General features: G+C 42.4%; 1 protein-coding gene across 1 annotated transcript in view; it reads left to right on the forward strand.

Annotated features, from left to right (window-relative positions):
• LOC311000279 (neuropilin-1a-like) overlaps positions 1 to 21,046 on the forward strand; it is a 101,559-nt gene that overhangs the window by 30,437 nt on the left and 50,076 nt on the right. Inside the window, exons 4-5 of the mRNA XM_083990948.1 lie at positions 9,954 to 10,181; positions 15,018 to 15,188. Of these exons, the coding sequence (XP_083847074.1) occupies positions 9,954 to 10,181; positions 15,018 to 15,188 (399 nt within the window). The remainder of the gene's footprint in view (positions 1 to 9,953; positions 10,182 to 15,017; positions 15,189 to 21,046) is intronic.

Consider the following 21,046-nt stretch of genomic DNA (forward strand, 5'->3'; position numbering starts at 1 on the left):
CCAAGCTGGAGGCCAAGTAAACTCGCAGACCCAGAATTCAATTGGAGCAGCAGCAGATTCCCAGCTGGGGCAGGATGCTAGCAGGACAGACTTACATAAACACAAAACCCTGTCAGGGAGGGAACCTTTTACTCCCGTCGTGTCCTACATTTGTATTTGCTCTTCCCTCCTGGGTCCACTTGAGTAGCCGCCAAAAAAACGCCAAGTCTCCTGTGACCACTTCAATTTCCACCAATCAGAGACTGAAGATAAATCAGATTTTTTTTTTTTTTTAAAGGGGGGAACATGCGTTTATGTGAGATTCTTCTTTTTTTTTGTTTGCGCCCTAGAGAGCAATAAGCATTTGCAGAATCACAGGCCCTAGAAATAACAAATCCCCAGGTGGAGTCATGTTGAAGAGTCCCTGCTTTGTACAATGAAAAATGGATAAGGCGAGCAGCGCCGCTTTGTACTTAAATGAGGAGTGAAGGAAATAATCCGAGCAGAGTCAGGGGCCCAATTCACACCGCAGCTCCTTTGGGCTCCGTCTGTTTCTTTAAACTACAAAGTACGGCCTCCTCCTCTTGTGATACTTAAAAAAAAACTTTCAAGTCCTGCTTGTATCCACTTTAATTTCAGGGTGCAAAGTGGAAGCCGTGACTGATGAATGACAGGATGTTATTAGAAAGTCAGTGTAATAAATCTTTAAAGTAGGTCAGTGAAGTATCAGCTGCTGCTCCTGAACATTTTTCATTTAGGGATTTTTTTTTTTTTTTTCCTGAAGATGTAGCTTCCAGGAGGAATTCTGATGATTTATATTTGAGCTTTTGATCTTTAATAAAATGATGTGATTGGGATTCACAGACTGTGGAGGTGTCAGGGTCACCTTGTCATTTACTTCCTGGGAAGAAGAAAAAAAAGCAGAGACTTTAGATCGTTTTTTTAAAAGCCGTAATAGTGAGGAAAGTGAATTTTGGATCTAATAAAACCACAATGAATTGTCATTTAAAAAGCCATAAATGTAATTCAAAGATCTTCAAAAGCATATTTTAACATCTTCCACAAGTGGAGCCACGCTTATACGAGTTACACTGTATTTAAAACCAGCAGCTAATGACCCCAAATTATCTGCAAAGTTTGACTCACCCTTTAAAGTTCACTCTTGAACTGGAACCAGTGGTTAAGTTTAAATAAAAAACACCACAAGGTCCATTTAGAGGCCTTTTTCTGGAGCTTTCAGTCACAGTTTTCATCAAATTGCATCTGTTCAGGTGACAGTGTTTTGTGTTTTCTGCTGAAAACATTCACTTCGAGACTTAAAGGAGTAGTTCACCAAAAAATGAAAGTCATTAGTGACTCACCCTCATGTTGATGAATACTCTGGAGTAGTTTTTTATTCCTCAAAGTGCATCTGGAGACCCGGGAGGCCGGTTCCTAGTCCAACAAAAACTTTATATGAGAGTAATACAAAAACGTCCATATAACCAAAGATATTCAATAAATGGAAAGATACTCCATGAACGGCTGCTCCAATGATATGAAATGGTATACACTTTCTGTCTCTCTAAATGGGCGTGGCCAACCGTCACCCCACCTCGTCTGTGATCGTGTGTGTGGATTTATACAATTTGTAGGTAGATGAAAGTGAGATATTTATATTTTCTTATGATAACATTAAATATTTACACTACTAACAGTAATATTTAGCATGCCAAAAATAATTTAAATCATTTTCACGGGAGTTCGCGGGCGTTTGTTTGACGTTGCCTAGGAGATCTGTGCCAAATCTCGCGAGAGTGTGTCGTAGAGACAGAGACAGGTCTTGAACAAAGTGGATTTTCTCCGGATCTCTCCGTCTGAAAATTACCATTTTGGTGTCAAACTGTTCAGAAGAGATGTGGCTTGTGAAAAATGAGTCCAAAATTTGCTTCAGTGACCGTGGGGAGAAAGACCCGACCATAATCGGTGTTCACATTAAATTGTCCCATAGGAATCAATACACTCCAAGCTGCCTCTGGTCTCTCTAAAGGGGCGTGGCCGTGCAGAAGCCCACGTGACATGCATACAGGAAGCTGACTCGTCATGAAAGGTCTTGGTTTATAAACCGTCTTTGATATAACTACACAACAACCATTTAATATTCCTCCACACTGCTCGTCCGCTGCAATCCAAGTGTCCTGAAGGGAGATAGTCCAGAGTTTACCGCGAAACGTCATTTAGGCAAGTCTGGTCGCGTCTGCACCAGGCAAATTCAATCCAGGACTGTTTAGGCTGTAAAAATGTCCTAAATGATGTTGTTTCGAGTAAACTCTGGACTATCTCCCTTCAGGACACTTGAATTGCAGTGGACGAGCAGTGTGGAGGAATATTACAAGGTTTTTGTGTAGTTTTATGGACGTTTTTGTGTCGGGCACTATACGAACCGGCCTCCCGGGTCTCCAGATCCACTTTGAGGAATAAAGGAGTATTCATCAGCATGAGGGTGAGTCAATAATGACTGAATTTCACACTGAATTGGTGAATTATTCCTTTAATCTGCTGACAAAGATCATGTCAAATAACCAAAAGCTCCAGAAGAGCCACAGCAAATCTGCTGCTATGACTCTCCTGTGTCGCTGCAGTTGGCAGATGAATGAATGAAGGTGTGTTTGTGTGTTTGTGTTACCAGGTGTGCTGGTGTGAAGCTGCAGGGTCTGAGTGATGCAATGGATGTCAGGACTGTGTGTGTGTGTTTGTGTCACAGCAACTGTTTTCCTGTGTGTTGTTGTTGAGCACGTCCGGCTACTGTTCAGTGTGCAACAATCAGCCCTATTGTGAGTTTACATACTGTCGATTACCTTCACACACACGTCTCTTCTCTGTCTGTTTGTTTTGTGTTGCCATGCATGTGCCTATATCTGTCTGTGTGAGTCAGTGTGTGTGTGTGAGTCAGTGTGTGTGCGTGTGCAACAGACAGGTGTATGGGACCCCAGGCTCATTTAGCTAATGGGCTGTTTGTCCTTGTAGGCAACAGGGGTGACCTGCAGATGAGATGGATGCTCTGGCATAGAAGAGAGGCTTTGAAACTAGGACAGCACGTGTGTGTATCATGTATCAGTGTGTGTGTGTGTGTGTGTGTGTGTGTGTGTGTGTGTGTGTGTGTGTTGGCCTGAATACGGGTCCTCTCCCCTATAACAAGTTAAAAACAGCACTTGTACTCACTCAGGTAATCCCCCTGCCATGTCGCTGCCGTTCCTTCTCACCACCACATTTAAAATCCATTACAGTCGGAGCAGCAGCATGTTGAGACTCACTCGGCTCTGGTTACAAACAGGCTTTACACTCTGCAGAGACGTCCTCCCCTCTCTTTGTCTCACAGGTACTATATATTTCTGTCTCTGTCTCTCTGTTGCTCTCCTTTGATCTCCTGTTTTTCATTTGCAACTGATAGTAAGTAGAAAAAAATAAACCTTGAAATAGCAGAGCAACACAATCAAAGTCTCAAACCTGTTTATATAGGTTTATAAGTGGATTTGCACATTAAGCAAATAAATAAAACATTTAATGCTCAATAAAAGAATAAAAGCGCTGACGGTGATGAGATTAAAACACTCACAGGCCTTTGGGTTAAGACGAATTTAACATCAAAGGAGTTATTTCTAGTTGGCTAATACTGATTGCTGATGCTACCGAGCCAATGTTAGTGCATAAACAGCTGTTTTCACGTCTGGCAGACCGGACGCCACAGTAGCCATATTTGCATGGACACAAATAATGGGAATAAAATAGGAATAAATGCCGATCCGATTAAATTTGTGTCATGTAAACACGTCGATTAGATTGAATTGTAATCTGAAGGAGCTCATTCAGGAAATAAATTTCTTTCTTTTATGCCGGTCGATTTTCGGATCTAGATCCATGTAAACGGTTAATCTGATTTGAGTCCTTGTCTCTGTTTCTGACCTTTTATCCACTGGCTCCTGTTTTATTTAATGTTTTTCAATTAACCGTTGGTGTTCTGTGAGCGTCCTGCTGTGGCCTAAGTATAAACTGCTGTGGCTGCAGCTTAACTAAAGAGTAAACCAGAAACAAAAGCAACGTTTGCAGCACATGATATAGATAACAGGCCACGTACAAGAGAGAAGGAGCGACTTGACAGCGTTCAAACAAATTTGACCGGCAAAACTTCACCGAGCATGTCACAGTGAACTTATTCTGATTAATTGGTTGATGCATGTTCACGCACATTTTAATCGCATCAATTTATTTGACTGTAGAGAAAATGTAAACGTGGCTAATGACTCGGTATCGGAAAGTGTGCAGACAGCTATCTAGCTAACGTCTTTTTTTTAATCTGTCTTTAGCCTTCTGTATCTGTCTATGTTTATCGACACACGGATCAATCGATGAGCTCGGTGCACTGCAAAAACTCAAACTCTTACCAAGAACATTTGTCTTATTTCTAGTCAGAACAATCTCATTATAGGCTACTTAAAATAAAACTAATCACATTAAGAAGTAGCTTATTTTTAGACACTTTTTACTTCTTTCAAGCAAATTTTCGCTTGAAATAAGTAGAACAATCTGATAGTGGAGCAAGTTTTTCTTTCTTATTACAAGCACAAAAAACTTGCTTTCATTGGCAAATTTTTCTACTTATTTCAAGTGAAAATTAGTTTGAAAGAAGTGAAAATGATCTAAAAACAAGTACATTTTTAGGTGATGAGTCTTATTTTAAGTGGAAAGAGATTAGTTTTGACTAGAAATGAGACATTTTGACAAGAAATAAGACAAATATTCTTGGAAAGATTTTGAGTTTTTGCAGTGTGGATCGATGAGCTCGGTGGAGATGGCGTTTCGTCTGTAACGTAGCTCCGCCCACTGGCGACCTCAGACTGCACGTTATTTATAAACGATCACCCCTCTTCACTGACCTGGAACTACTATATTTGCCCCGGCTCGCTCGTTTTATTGCAGCTTCTCAAAGCAGAAACGCATGTCTCAGCGGTTCAGTCGACAGGAGGGGGAATGGACGGGGGTTGGATGGCGAAGGGGTTTCCATGGCAAATTCGAGCCGAAGTTGATGAAAGATTTGTTGATTTAAGAAAAAAGAAAGAAAGAATTTAAAAAATGGATGGTCGGAGGATCAGCCAGTGAGAGACGAGAGCGGTCATGTTGGTGACACAATAACACAGTGTAGGTACACACATACACATACACACGCACGCACTTGTATACAGCGATGAACAAAAGCTCAAACACACAGGATTATTATGACACATGTATTTCTTCTGTGTCTGTTCGAGGAACAGTCGGTCAGAAAGCCACAGACTTTAGTTTAGTTGTTGACTCTTCGAGAGAAAAACTATGAGGTTTTATTCTTTCACTAACGAGGTGATGAGATCAGATTAAAAGCGAGCGGACGTGGTAGAGTCTGGAAGCGGGTTTCCACGCTCTGATTACGGTTTCTACTTTATTACATTGTTTGTTTTATCTTCTGTTAGTTCAGTGGTTTGTGTGGACTCAGCATTTTGTTAAATATTTAGTTGCTGGTCTTCAGATCAAAGGCTGCTCTGTCGCTGTAATCACACACTGTACTGAAGATGAATCAGCTGGAGATGACCTACGGTACGGTACGGTGGCCCATGAGGGTCAGTTCTCACATTAAAGGAGAGTTACGGTCATTTTTGACCCCTAAATCGTTGTCCTGATGGTCACCCAGTGTTGGGGGGGGCAAAAAACGCCACTAAAATTGATGCAGGCAAACCAAAGTTACACCATGGCTACCCGGCGCTAGCGCTAGCAACAACGCTAAACTATGGGGGCAATTCTTTCAACAACAACAAACACTCAAAAACAATCAAATATCTCTGGTACATGACTCAAATCCTTATGACACACCACTGAACTCATATAGTGTGTAGAGTATAAACAGTATAAACTTTGTGTTTTTGCATGTAGCTACTCACCTCAGATAGCCGAACTCTGAAACATCCCAGAAAGACATTACTATCCGATCGCAGAGCGCCTGCTCTCCCCGCCACAGAAACTAACACTTTGTCCTTGTTGTGATTTCAATAAACAGCCGAACAGTGCAGTGGTAATGTCCAAAATATCTCCGTTTATTTTTGTAAAGAAATCATCACAACAAGGTGATTTAGGGGTCAAAAATGACCGGAATTCTCCTTTAATACATGGAAATTAAAAATAAAAAACACGTGGGCATTGATTTTTATTTTCTAGACATGATATGTATGAACATTAATTTCTGACCTTGACAGGCAGTAGATTTCTCAACCCAGTTTTAAGCGGACCAGCTGTACGCTTCCCACACACACACACACACACACACACACACACACACACACACACACACACACACACACACACACACACACATGCATGCACACACACATGCGCACACACACAGGAAAGTGTGCCAGCTGAGCATTGAAGCCTGCCTCATCCCTCGCCGCTCATCCTTGCATGTCATTCATCACGTCGCCCTTTTAATGACACCACCTGTGTCAACAGCGTGGGGTCCACTGGAGTCTCTGTCTGTGTGTGTGTGTGTGTGTGTGTGTGTGTGTGTGTGTGTGTGTGTGTGTGTGTGTGTGTGTGTGTGTGTGTGTGTGTGTGTGTGTGTGTGTGTGTGTGTGTGTCTCTCTCTTCATGTTTCTGTGTGTGCATGTGTGGACTCTTGTTTACAGGCATGTTCAGATAACATGCAGGTCACATCTGGCCTGACATGACACACACACACACTGGGTGCTGCCTGAGAGGGATGGTTGACCCTCGTCTCCCTCCCACAGGTGACAGTCAGTCTCCTGTCACAGTCTTAAAACCTCCGTCATGTCCCTTTAACGCGAGTGAGGTGTGAACAGCCACCGACCGGCCGACGGCTGCTGGTTTTAAAACATTTTACGTTCCAAAAGGCACCGGTGATATAACAGCAGTCGGGTTTCACCAACTGCGTGAAACTTTATTGTTGACAAGGTTTTATTTCTACAATCTAGAGGAGTGTGCGATGTTCACATGGAGTTATATACTGTATATATACTATATATAAATGCATCTATAGCAGGTGGGGCTACTTTCTTCTTACAGACAAAGAAATAACCTGCACAATCTATCTATGAGTTGTGTAGACACTGCTGCCTTTAAAGGGACTCGTGTTATACAGACAATACCTCACATGAGGAATGGTGTAGCTGCTACAGAGCAACTTTCTCATATTTTACTCTCAAATTGTGAAGAAAATGTAAGAAAAAGTTTGACGTATTAAAGGGGAACTATGCAAGTCTGGTCTCTTTTCCTCTGTGTTGCTAACCCTCCTCCTGGCCATGTGCATTTGTTTTCAACAAAGCCAACGAGAAATCAATCAATAGAGCGGTGGATAATGTTATTTATCATAGACGATGTTAGGATGTGTAGTCTTATCTGTCATAAACAAGAGATTACGGGTTACGGGGCGCGTTACGTTTGTGTGGCGGTGCGGCAGAGACGAGAGCTGGGACACCGGGTCGGAGGCTCTGATCTTACAAGGTTGGTTTTCAGCCAAGAGACGCTCCATTCTCCCTGGAACTAGTTACTAGTCATTTATTAAACCAGCACTAGTTCTCTGGAGCTGCTTAATTAAAGCAGAAGTAAGCGATCCGGTGGTTTGGGCTAATGCTGCGTTCCAGGCAGGCTTTTGAAACCGTAAGTTACAGCTTCAAGTCACGATTTACGACTTTGTAGCGTTCCAGGCAACCCACAACTCGCGTTTCTCCGACCTGTTGCCTGTGAAAGTCACTATAACGGCCACTCGTAACTTCCGACCCGTGAACTCGTACCAGATCGAACTGGTACGACTTCACAGGTCGGAAAAACACGAGTTACGGGTTGCCTTGAACGCACCATAACGTCTTGTCAGCCGATGGAGTTAGCAGCCCCCGCCCTCGTCATGGATCTACCCTACGTCACCACATTCAGGCGCATCCCTTGGCTGCACACACAGAGAGGACCGCCCCTTTATGCCGTTCTCTCTCCTCATTGGATAAAAACTGTAGGATACGAGAAAAGTTTTCTCCTCGGCTCAGAGCAGAGCAGAGGGACTGACAGACCCGTGTTTCAGACCAAACACTCTATAGAAGTGATTGCTGTCAGAAGATAGAACTATTTAAGACTTATATTAACACAAAAATATTGCTTACTTCTGCTTTAAGGTAAAAAAAATCCTACATAGTTCCTCTTTAACATCCTTTTTAAAAAGAAATGAGTCAGAAGTATAGAAACTACTACTAATATGATGCACTACAACTGTTTCTAAGAGTAAAGTCATACAGGACGTGCTGCCTGTACATGTTCAAACAAACAAGACTTTGCCTGTTGGCATTGCTTTGTTCATAATCTCACAGAATAACAAGAATCACAACGCTTCAATAACAACGTTGGCATCAGTATAAAAAAAACAAACAAAACAGAGTTCCTGTGAACACATCACAGCTGACGGCTCCATCGCGGGATGGTGTCGCGTTCAAATGCATGAATGAAAGTGTGATGAATTAAAGGTGTAAAACAACAGCAGACAACAGAGTTTGGGTGGATTTTTTTTATTTATTTTTAAAACACAGTCGTGTATTTGAGGATCAGAGTTACACAGAGATCGTGTTTGATTAGAAGTGATTATCAGTAACTGTACACGACGACGAAAATATTTATTTATCAAAGAGGAGCAGGAACGAATCAGAGCGTCGCGCCTCGGAGCACAACTGGGTCTTAAAGATGAGACTGAAGCAGATGTGGCCGACTGATTGTGTAGCGTGTGTGTATGTGTGTGTGCATTTGGATGTTTCTAATGAGCCAATGGCTTTGTTTTTGTTTGTCTGAGTCTGTGTGTGTGTGTGTGTGTGTGTGGCTGTTTGTTGACCGTGATCAGTCCCTGTAAACAGCCTCTCAGTGTCTGGAACAGTCAATAAATACCAGTCAACCCCCACAACCCCCCAGTCACAACACAGACAGACACAACACAGACACAACCGGCTCCAACAGGGGAGGGGAACCAATCACAGCAGAGCTCGTCTGATTGGACGGGGGGGAGATGACACGAGTTTTGTCTCTGTGAAGAAGTCGGAGCTGTAGAAGTGTTTGTGTGTCTGTGTCAAACCGAACAGACACACAAACGTTTCTTACGATGATATTTGAGCGGATAGTGATGTGATGCACTCCAGTGTCAAGTGGTGTTTTCTGTATTTCTGTATTTTGTCCATAAATTTCCATAATTCTCGACTCAAATGTGGAATAAATGTAATTTACTTTTGCAATGCAATACTACAGTATGTTTCTTGACAGATTTTACACAATTTGTGACATATTATTTAGAAAAAGAAAGCTGTGTTTTTAGGTTATGTCCTGCCCAGTGTTGCAAATAAAGAAATAAAGAAGAAAAAACCTATTCCAATTTAATGAAGAAAATATATTTTTTATAAGCACACTTAAATCCAGCATACGTGGATACAATTATTATTTTTTTTATCATTCTTTTGTGGTTACACGATTTGACATTTTCAGGGGCATTCAGTCTTACTTTTGTTAAAAATGACAAAACCAACATGAAAACTAAATGTACATTTTACCAAATCTGATCCATGCTTTAAAAACAATTTATTAAGATATTTCTGAATTTCTCATTTTACCAACTCTTATTTGTCATTGACCCATTTATCTAAAAAAGTTTTTATTCTGTTGTATCGTATCTGTTCGACCTTGAAGTCTGTGCTGGGAAATGTCAAAGTATCATTGATGTCTCTTTGTGTAATAACAGAAAAAGACACGTTAAAGGGAGGTCGTATTCACAGTGACAGTTATGTTATGACCCCTTCACTGACCTCTAATCCCCCGAGAGTTCACACCTCTGTCCATGTAGAGATCAGTCACTTTGTCCAAACTCTTCCTGACACTTTAAAAACTCACCTCTGTCTCCTCCTCCTCCTCCTCCTCCTCTTCATCTCCAGGTCCAGAATGTTCCAGGAACTTCACGACTCCCCGGGGCGTCATCAAGACGCCGGGCTTCCCCGAGAAGTACCCCAACAACCTGGAGTGCACCTTCATGATCTTCGCCCCCAAGATGTCGGAGATCGTGGTGGAGTTCGACAGCTTCGACATGGAGCCCGACACCACGCCGCCGCCGGGCGCTCTCTGCCGATACGACTGGCTGGAGATCTGGGACGGCTTCCCAGCAGGTGAGGAGGAGGAGGAAGAGGAGGATTTGGATCGAGTGTCAGATCTGATTTAACAGAGTTTAAACACCTATTATCAGTCACATCCCAAAGAAGATAAGAATCGGTCCCGTGGAAGCTTTAACAAAGGCTTTGAAAGAGTTTGAATTTCAAAATAAAAGTCAGGTTAATCAGCAGTTCAGCACTGTAAAAGAGTACAGTACTAACTTTATAGCGACTTCAACCAAAAGAGACACTGAGGGGCTGAGACTGGGCCCGGATGACAGACGCGCTAACAAAAGAAATTCTGTGAGATTTCAGAACTAAAGATCAAAGTGACCAAAGTAATCACAGTGAACAACAAAAAATACGGGGACCCATGCTCTCAGAAGAAACCAACAGGTGAACATATCAAGTCCCCGACTATGTTTATGTTTATTTGCACGATTATTAAAGCAACAATATAATTGAAAAAATAAATGAATGTGCGGGTGAGGCAGAAACCCACTACGGGCTTATATTTAAACCTCACCTATAAAAGCAATTGCACAAATAGCAAAGCAAAACAAACAAAAGAAAGATTAATATATCTTGAATAGCATATAATCATGTGACCTGCTACTAAATATGAATACATAAACTAAATAATAATCAAAACAAACACCAAAATAACCTGAACTAACAGAAAACCCAAATCCTGACTCCTACAAGTACATTACAAACATTACAAACCAAAAAAAAAACGCTGATTTTCTCCAAATGAAATCTTCAAAGTCACGGGTGAATTCGAGTCTGAATTAAAATAACTTTGATTTTTCATCATGATTTAACTTCCCAACGCCTCACATCACTAGACGTCACTTCTCCTCCATTTAAACTATTTGTCTCTCAGTGTGCAACCGAGCACAAAAACACCACAGATGATAAGATGCACGAAAACAGACGAACACAAAACACTCATTGTTTTTCATGCTGAGAGAAGATTGATACACTTCACCAGGCGATTATTATTATGAAGCATAAACACTGGAAACCATCAGCTCCAACGACACTCACAGGGAGAAGAAGAATCAACCTGTTCATGGAGGTGAAACAGCTCAGGTTGTAACGAGAGAGACCAAGCTACAGACAGAGACAGAGACTCATTATTCCTTCACTAACCAACACTCAGCTCTCTCTCCGCACATGAACGAGGACGAAGACACAACCTGCTCTCCTCCTCCTCGCCTCATTGGACGGCGATCCTCGGCTTCCATTGTCATCTAATTAGCCGTACAGAGCGCAGATAATGGTGAGAGAGAGAGAGAGAGAGCTGCATACCTCGGACAGGCCTGACCGCTCTGCCAGGATGCCCACAATGGTCGCTGCTGTGCCCAAAGCTTTGCCTGATCGCTGCCAGGGAGGGAGGGAAGGAGGGAGTGTGTGTGTGTGTGTGTGTGTGTGTGTGTGTGCGTGTGTGGGAATATGAGGGACACAAAGACTGGCACAGGTAGAGACAGGCAGTGACACACACTTTAAAGCCGTGCCAGCATACACAACATGCCAGGGCTTTTCCCGTCAGAACATCTATGTGTGTGTGACTGTGTGTGCGTGTGTGTGTGTGTACCCAGGTGCATCTGTGTGTGCACGTGCGATGCTATAGAGCCTGTGTGTTGCTCTGTGTGTGTGTGTGTGTGTGTGTGTGTGTGTGTGTGTGTGTGTGTGTGTGTGTGTGTGTGTGTGTGTGTGTGTGCAGATAACAAAGCGTGTGTGCAGCAGCAGCAGCAGCAGCAGCAGGGTGAAGACCCGAGTGTTGTCTTTCATCCGCGGCCGTCAGACACTTTCGCAATGTTAAAACCAACATCAAACATTCCCATCATGCACTGCTGCTGTTCTCTGTGGGAGATGAGCATCATTTCTGAAAAAGGAGAAAAAGAAAAAACGAGGAAAGGAAATTTGTTGGTTTCACGAGGAAAAAAACAAATATGTAGAGAGAGTTGAGTTTTATTCCTCATTTGTTCGTAATTATCATAATTTGAGTTTTTTTTTTTTTTTTACCTTCCTGTTGTCCTCCTGGGTCAAGGAAGGTAGGACGGATGAAGGGAAAGAAGTAAGGAAGGACAAAGGGAAAGATGGAAGGAAAGAAGGAAGGGAAAAAGGAAGGAAAGATAGAAGGAGGGAGGGAACAGATTGGGTCAAAAAGGAAGGAAGAAGTAAGGAGGAAGGAAGGAAGGAAGGAAGGAAGGAAGGAAGGAAGGAAGGAAGGAAGGAAGGAAGGAAGGAAGGAAGGGAAAAAGGACTGTGAAAAGAAGGAAAGGGGAAAGAAAGATGGAGGGAGGGAACAGATTTGTTCAAGGAAGGAAGAAGAAGAAAGAAGGAAGGAAGGGAGGGAAAAAGGACTGTGGAAAGAAGGAAGGGAAAAAGGAAGTAAAGAAAGATGGAGGGAGGGTACAGATTTGTTTAAGGAAGGAAGGAAGGAAGGGAGGGAAAAAGGACTGTGGAAAGAAGGAAAGGGCAAAGAAAGATGGAGGGAGGGAACAGATTTGTTCAAGGAAGGAAGAGGAAGGAAGAAAGAGGGAAGGAAGGAAGGAAGGAAAGAAGGAAGAGAAAAAGGATTGTGGAAAGAAGGAAGGATGGTAACAGATCAAGTAAATTGGATCAAAAGAGGAAGGAAGAAGAAGTAAGGACGAAGGGAAGGAAGGAAGGAAGGAAAGAAGGAAAGAAGGAAAGAAGGAAGGGAAAAAGGATTGTGGAAAGAAGGAAGGATGGAGGAAGGAAACAGATTGGGTAGATTTGACCCAGAAGGACAACAGGAGGATTTTAAATCAGTTTGATAGAAACTGAACCCTCGCTGCGTTCAGAGCCGCTGTTCTCGTCGCCTGTAGCCGGTTGTTGTAGCTAAAACACACGGCGCCGGCGCCGCCCTGCAGCGTAACCAGATAAGGCTGAAACAACTCAGAGTTTAATCCGTCACAGATTGTCGACTACCTGCTTAAAACTGTAACTGATAAACATAATCCAGCAGATTACTGGAGCCAAACATTCCCGCAGCCGCCGCTCCGTCGTGTTCCCTTTTGGATATTTGCCTCCAAAGCCGTAGGAAAACGTTTTTTTTTGTTGTTGTTTGTTGTTGTTTTTTATAACATGTATTATTTCATTCTGCGCTGAACGTTGCTGAAGTGCTTCGGTCCTCGAGAGGCTGCAGATATAAGTATCTTCACCAAAACAGGAGGCACCACCACAGGCCTGGCATTGTTTCTCACTGATAAGAACAGGATGAAATGTGCAGCAGCATCGGCAGAAGACACGAGACAGTCTGTCGCCGTGTGCTGCAAAATAATGAAATAAAGAAATCACATTGTTACAGGAGATTTTAGCCTCTCAGTCGAAGAGAAAAATCCCCAGAAATCTTAATGTAAAAAACCCGAACGGCTGCTCGATTAGCTCGATTTTTAATAATGTGAATCAGAATCCAACACTGTTTTCATTACTGGGTTTATTTGTATAAATCAGCCGGAAATATGTCACTTTAGGTCTGTTAAATGGATTTTTTCCCCCCAAGATTTAGTGCGAGAGTTATATAAAAATGTTCTTACGGAGAAAATGGAGGCAGATAATTCAATTCGTTTCATTTCCAGTTAATGAATTCCAATTATCTACCGGCATAAATCAGAGCGAACAACAAGAGCCCTTCAAAAGTGTGAAATTCATCTGTGATAAACAAGACATGGAAAACAAAGTTGACTGAACTGACGTGAAAAACAGATTAATATTAATTTGGTTCTGATCAAAGGAAGGTTTCAAAAACTAGATATTTTCCCAATAATTAAACAAACTTTCTCTGTAATTTGGTGAAGAAATGACTTATGTTCCTGTGTTTGTTCATCCCAATGGGATTTAAAGTCTTTTGAAGATGTTGTGGACGAAGCTCAGTGGGTTTTTTTTTCTTAATCTTGCTGGAAAATGTGTGATTACTTGATAAATGACACACACAAAAACAGGTAGTAAAAGTTTCAGTCACTTGATATCAACGTAAGATCAAGTAAAACAGGGGATTTTAACAGTTTAATGAGTTTAATTTCAGCCTCTCTGCCTCTCTTACTTCACCGTGTCCAATCACGTGAGGACTAATCTCTTCCATTAACTAAAAGTGAAATGATCTCGTTTGCTTTAATTGGATGAAAGTAATTCTGTCACATTAAATGAAGAGTTCAGCTGCAGAGTTGTAAATGTGATAATAACAGGTAATAAAACACACGGATTTAACCACTTTGTTGAGAAGGAGAAAAAAAAGGACTTTGGTTCTTTTTCTGCACCTGATGTGATGATACATCTATAGATGTTTATATATAGGTTTTTGGATAATAAGTGCCGATACAATACAATACGTGGTGAAAATAAGTGTTTCTGCCTCCTGTTATCTCACCTCTTATTCCTGGCACACAGGAGCTACTTCAACTTGTGAGAGGTGAGAGATTGGAGCTGACTGGGGATCAGCTGCTCTCTCAGATTGTGTGATGGAGTTTGATGATCAACAATTTTTTAGGCTTTAAAATCTAAAAATCTAAATGTGACATTTTGTTTTTTTTCACTCCTGTGTAGATGGAGCATAACAGATTAAAAAACACAAGTCTCGAGCTTGTGCGTGTGTTTGTTTTCAGTCACGCAGCGTCTCTCCCAGGACGGTGTGTGGTGCAGGATAAAGTGAATAATACAGTACAAGCACTCTGCAGCTGATAACGTTTCCTCTTTCTCCATCTCCCCTGTTTCATCTCTCATTCCCTTCATCTCTTCTCTTTCCCTCCCCCCTCGTTTTTCCTTCCTTTTGTCCTCCTTACATCCCCCCCTCCCTCCTCCTTCTCTCCATCTCTTGCCCTCCAGTGGGTCCTCACATTGGCAGATACTGCGGCCAGACCTCCCCGGGCCGAGTGATCTCCTACACCGGCATCCTGTCCATGACCATCACCACTGACAACGCCATCGCCAAAGAGGGATTCTCCGCCAACTACACCATCCGCGAGAGGAGCCTCCCCCCGGGACACGAGGACGAGGGTGAGCAGCTGGATTAGAGATGAGAGTGAAAGGCAGCGGGGGGGGTCGGAGAAGGGGTTTGAGGCGGTGGGTGTGTGATGTGGAGGGTGAAGATGTCATCTGGCATCAGGCAGGACGTTTGTGTTGTTTATTAAAAAGACACTGGTTCATCTCATTAAATCAACACAAAACACAAAACATCACAATGATTGGATTATTCGTGCGTCTTTGAGCGAGAGGCTGATGATGAATCCCTCACGGCTCTGACGGAGCTGCTGCTCTACATCTGACCTCTGACCTCCGACCTCGATGTTGGCAGTGGAGCAGCAAGCAGCAGAAAGAGAAACCGTCCTTTAGGATTAAACAGGATGTAACAAAGAGAAAAAATGGTGACATATTGTTTTTGCACACATGGATATTCCAACTTTATTTACAACATGGTTGCACCACCGGCTTGTTTGGCTCGGAGGAGACACGTTCTTGCAGCGTACGTAGTATGAATTAATGCAAAAGTTTGGGCACCCTTGGTCTACATTTCTGTTTATGTGAACATTTAAGTGGAAGATGAAATGATCTCCAAAAGGCATAAAGTTACAGATGACACATTCCCTTTACATTTTAAACAATCTATATTTTCATCTTTTACATTTTCAAAATGACAGAAAAGGAAAAGGGCCACAGCAAGAAAGGTTTGTCCACCCTGAATAGTTAGTAGTTAGTAGTCCCCCGTTTGGAAACTACAGTACAGTGTGTAAATAATAATAATAATTTTATTTATGGAGCACTTTCCACCAAAGTGCTGTACAGTTAAAGCAACTATTTAAGACTTATATTAACACAAAAATATCGCTTACTTCTGCTTTAAAGCAATACTTACCTTTCTGGAACTTTTGCACATTTCTTTGTCTAAGTTAAAATGCTATTAATAATCTGATGATACATTAAAATGTAAGAGAAACCCAACAGGGTTAAAAACTCATCATTTTTTCATTCTCATATAATTCTGAGAAAAGTCTGACCAATAATATTATTCGGTCCGATTAATAAGATTTGACGAGCGACCGAACCTACTTAATATGTAATCACTTTGTGCACCCCTCTCCTCCTCTCCCCCCTCCCGACCAGGAAGAACGCTTATTGACACAGAGCAGTAGCAGCACACAGAGAGCAGAGGAGACTAGAGTCACAACACACTAGAAAGAAGGTTTTTGGAAATAAATAGTTTTTTAAAAGACCAATAACTGCAGCCGCAACTGGTCGTGGAGTTTCATGTCTGATATTGTAACGTTGATAGTGATCAGCCCCGAGTGATACGTAAACACAGGAAGTCACATGTGTCTATAAAGCATCCAGTGCTAACGGCTAGGGGGCTAGGCTACTGTTAGCTCTGTGCTAACGGCTAGGCTACTGTTAGCTCTGTGAGTTCTCAGCGGTCCGGACACGGTTGAACTCCGGACCGGCGCGGCTCGACTCGGCTCGGTCTGGATTTATTTTCGGCCTGAACCAGCGCATCAGGTGGCGCTGGTCCGGCCGCCAGCCCGGCTCGTTGAGAACTGTAATCTGTAACAATCACTTCCCCTGCGTCTCCAGTAGCAGTAGGCTAACAACAGTTTATTATAAAACTCATCAGTCATCATCACCGAGTCCGTTTATACGGCTTAAAACTCCGGTGTTGTGTTTGTTTGTGTTGTTCCCGTTTCACTCGCGTTCCTGTTCTGTTTACCGTTGCCATGCCAACGCATGCAGCAGGGAGGGAGGGGGCTCGTGGAGGTGCTGCAGGAGGGAGAGGTGGGTGGGACTTGTGAGGGAGGTGGAGCTGTTGATTTTCAAATGTTTGTGCTGTGCTCAAGGGGGCAGTTTAATATAATACATCCATGGGCAGTTGTCGGTCTGAGAAGTGAAGCTCACTTCCGCATTCAAAAAGCTGCAATCCCCTGGGCTGTCGCTGGGGGCTGGCTCCAGAAGGGAGCAACTCCAATCGAGCCCCATGTTAAAATAGCCGATTTTACAGCTTAAAAAAACATATTTACAGTCTGGTACATTTTATTTTTTTGGTCTCAATCGATAGTTTCTACCCCGCACACACTCTGAGGGGGGTGAATTTTTTTTAAACTCTACCGTTTTACTATTAAAGTTCTGGCCAATCAGGGCGCAGAACCGTTGAGTGACAGGTCCGGCGACCGCTGCTACGAGGCCAGTGGGCGGGTTCTCGGCCGGCCAACGGCCGCACCGCTCCAAATATGGCAAGTAGAATCCAACATGGCGCGGTTCTAACCCCCGTAGTAGCGGCACAAAACAGACTCCCCCAAACCAATGGGTGACGTCACGGACGCTACGTCCATTCTTTTTACAGTCTATGGCTGTGCTGAGTGAAATGCCAGATCGGTAAGTATTGCTTTAATATAACTGTAAATAGTCTGATACCTTGGTCAAAGTTATCTGAGAGCTCCAGTCTCCTGGGTTTCCCATTCTTATGCATGCTGCTGCTTTGTTTCACTTTTTCACCCTAAAATTGTAGAAAACATAAATAATACACTGATATTGCTTAAAATATTGCAAAAGAGCATTTCATGTTTAACTTTATGCCTTTTGGAGATCCTTTCATCTTGCTTCAATGTTCACATGAACAGAAATTTTGACCAGGAGCGCCCAAACTTCTGCATGTTTATAAACTCTCAGCTCTTGGTTACGGTTTGGAAAAGATAAACTTTTTTTTATGAATGTTTCAATAAACCTTAATCGAAGCGTTTCGTTGCCTTCAAACCACGGAGCGGAGATGGGATGCAGAGCAGCCTGGTTTCTGGTGTAACAGTTGTGCGCTCTGTTCGCCAGCAGTCCTCTCCAAACACCTCCTGGCCACGTAGCTGCTGTTGATAAATGTAACGCTCCATTCATTTATCCATTCAAAAAAATAAATTAATAAAAAAAAATACATCGCCTGCGAACATAATCCAGCCGGTGATTATGATGTTCCCTACAAAACGGATTTGCTGTTGCGGTTTATTTGTACAGAACTGTAATTTCTAGGAGACACAGTTTTACTGTACTGCTTGAACTTTAAATATCAGAACGAGGATCTGAATGTAACCACACGTTAACGGTGTAAATATAATCTTATCTCGCAGCTCAAACTGGATTTAAAGTGTGATGTGGTTCTGATAAAGTGAAATAAAAAACAGCCTGACCTACTTACTTATCCTCAGCCTGATATCATCACCACATGAAGCGTTTCTTCTTTTAAACCGTTGCCTGCTCCTTCACGTCCACATGTTCCTTTGCATACTTTAAAGCAGTGTGTCTGCATTCGTTGACTGTGTGACCTTGCCGAATAAGGCCTGTGGAGGTTTAAGTTATGTTGTCGGTCCGTATGGTTGTTGCACTCTGCCGACCTCAGCCCCCACTCAACTCCCCTCCAGGAATGCGAGGTGAGTTTACCTAAGGTCCCGCGCTGACTTACATGGCCCACTCGGGGGAGAAATAAACATGTAATTATACGTCTCACTGGTCGAAAAACTGACATTTAAAGACTTGAAATCAGTTACTCTGTGTTCGGTGTCTGGATTTGTGTTTTCCTGCATCGGAGGCGTCGCGCGTCTCGGCTGCACATGGCGCGCCGCTCAGAGAAGCTGTTTGAGTTGAAGCATCAATAGTATTCAAGCTTTTATTTCACAAAAATAGGCCAGTAGTTTGATGTAACGAACTCAAGTCACGGCACATGTAGTAGATTTTTTCTGGAGCTTTTGATCATATCAAATGGTTTCGGTGATTCTTTATGCTGGTCGTTTCCAAGCTGAGGCTGAAATATCTGGATACAATAAGATAAGATATTCCTTTATACGATAAGATTTGATACGATACGATACGATACAATACGATAGGATATGCTAAAATAAGATATCCCTTTATCCGTCCCAATATGAGGAAATTTACAGTGTTGCAGCAGTGAAACATGCACATAAAGGTATTTGAATTTCTTTTTCTTTCAACATCCAGATACATTAGAAAACCAAACCACTTACAAAACCCTGCAAACGCTTTCTTTTTGCTCCTAATTTGATAATTAGAGGTCATTTGTATATCAGACATTGCTCCGTTCAATAACGATAGACCACACACTTTATCAGGAACAAGTCCCACATGTACACAGACAATACACCAGAGGGATCAAAGTCATTATCTTCACTTTTTTTTCATTTCTCTTGTTTGTTTTTGCCACAGGGCACAAGAAGATGTGGGTGTTGTCGGGCTGTATGCGTGTGTGTGTGTGTGCGTGTGTGTGTGTGTGGGCGCTGTCAGATCCTGATGCTGAGCGCTCATGACAACGTGATAATACATGGATGTAGTCCACATGTATCAGACATGTTTGCATGCAGCACATTGTGTCTGAGAGGTAGGCTAAGTCTGACCCTGCAGTGTTACTGTAGCTGGGATGGCTGAGAGCTGCAGTGGTGTTAGACAAAGCTCTAATTATCTTAGCTTAAGTAACACACACACACGTAGAGACAATTACTCTTGCCTTCAGACCCCCAGCTAAGCTCAGCAGATTGAATTAAAGCCTCTTGACAACCACATCACATTGTCTTTCCTCCAATTTTTTAACAACCGCTCTGATGCCATAAACCAGCCATTCCCAACCCGACGGGGGCTGGTGCCCAGTGGGGGCAGCTGCAGCCGCGAGGAACGTGGAAAGATTTTAGAGAAGATTAACTAATTTTGGAAATAGAAATTGTGAAAGAAAGATGTTTTTGATAATAGAAAAAAAAAACATGTAGACTTATCAGACTCAGTGTCATCTGTAACACAACAGCAGTAGCCTACTTGCTAATGCTAGCTAGCAGCAGAGAGTGGCTAGCTGAGGAATCAAAATAGTTCTCTAAAAGTAAAAAAAAAAAAGAAGAAAGAAACAGTTCAAATGGTAAATTGATGGTTTAGATAGATAGCTAAAAGAAGAATGACTGATAGCCTATATTTAAAAGTAGTTGTAGCTTGTAGCCTAGTAGTAGGCCTAGGTTATTTAATCTTGTGCACAAATTGTTAGTCAGGCGTCAATCAACAATCAATCAACCTTCAATAACACATTTCCTTAATTCAAACTTAATTCATAATTGTTACATAGATTGAAAAACTGTAGGCCTACCCTTAATTCTTCATTTCAGTTTGAGCTTTGGAGCTCGTTATGGTTTCAATGTACCTAACAGAAAGTAGCAAAAACATGTAGGCTAAATCAAATAAATAATCAACATTAAAGTTTTAGTCAAATCTCAAATGTTCAGTCCTGTTTATAGCTCATATCTCCCCTCTCTTTCCTTTTTGTATATTGTAAGTAATTAATGGTTGAAAAAGAGCTAAACTGATGCTAAACAGTTGAAATGGTTAGCTAGTTAGCTTATAGCATGGTTACATGGCAAATAAGATCAAATAAACTTAAACATTAACCCAGTTGTTGGTTTATTACAGTGTTTTTTTTTAAAGAGCAGTCAGTTCAGTTTGCTGTGGGTGCATCTGACACCTTTATCTTTTATTTACACTAATGTTTACAGCAGCGTTGTTGTGTCTTCAGCCTGTTAAATAGATTCAGAGCGAGCTTCCTCTGCAGCAGGATCTCTGCTCACAGCCACGGGGCGACTCAGACTCAGACTCCAGATATCCTGCCGTGAATTTACGGTTCTTCTCTCGCTCTGTCCTGCCATCGCCGTCAGAAAAAACAGAAAACGGCCTCCAGCTGGGCCTTTGATCAGCCCAACCATCGGCTTTATGTCCTGTCTTTTCCTCTCTGGATGGAGAGAGGTAGAGGGACGCGGTGTGAGTTTTTCCCTGGTTCCTGCTGTGAGGGGGACATGGAGGTCACGCCATGAATAAAAAGTAAAAGAAAAAACAAA

Source organism: Trachurus trachurus, assembly GCF_905171665.1.
Source record: "Trachurus trachurus genome assembly, chromosome: 17".
Taxonomy (NCBI): domain Eukaryota; kingdom Metazoa; phylum Chordata; class Actinopteri; order Carangiformes; family Carangidae; genus Trachurus; species Trachurus trachurus.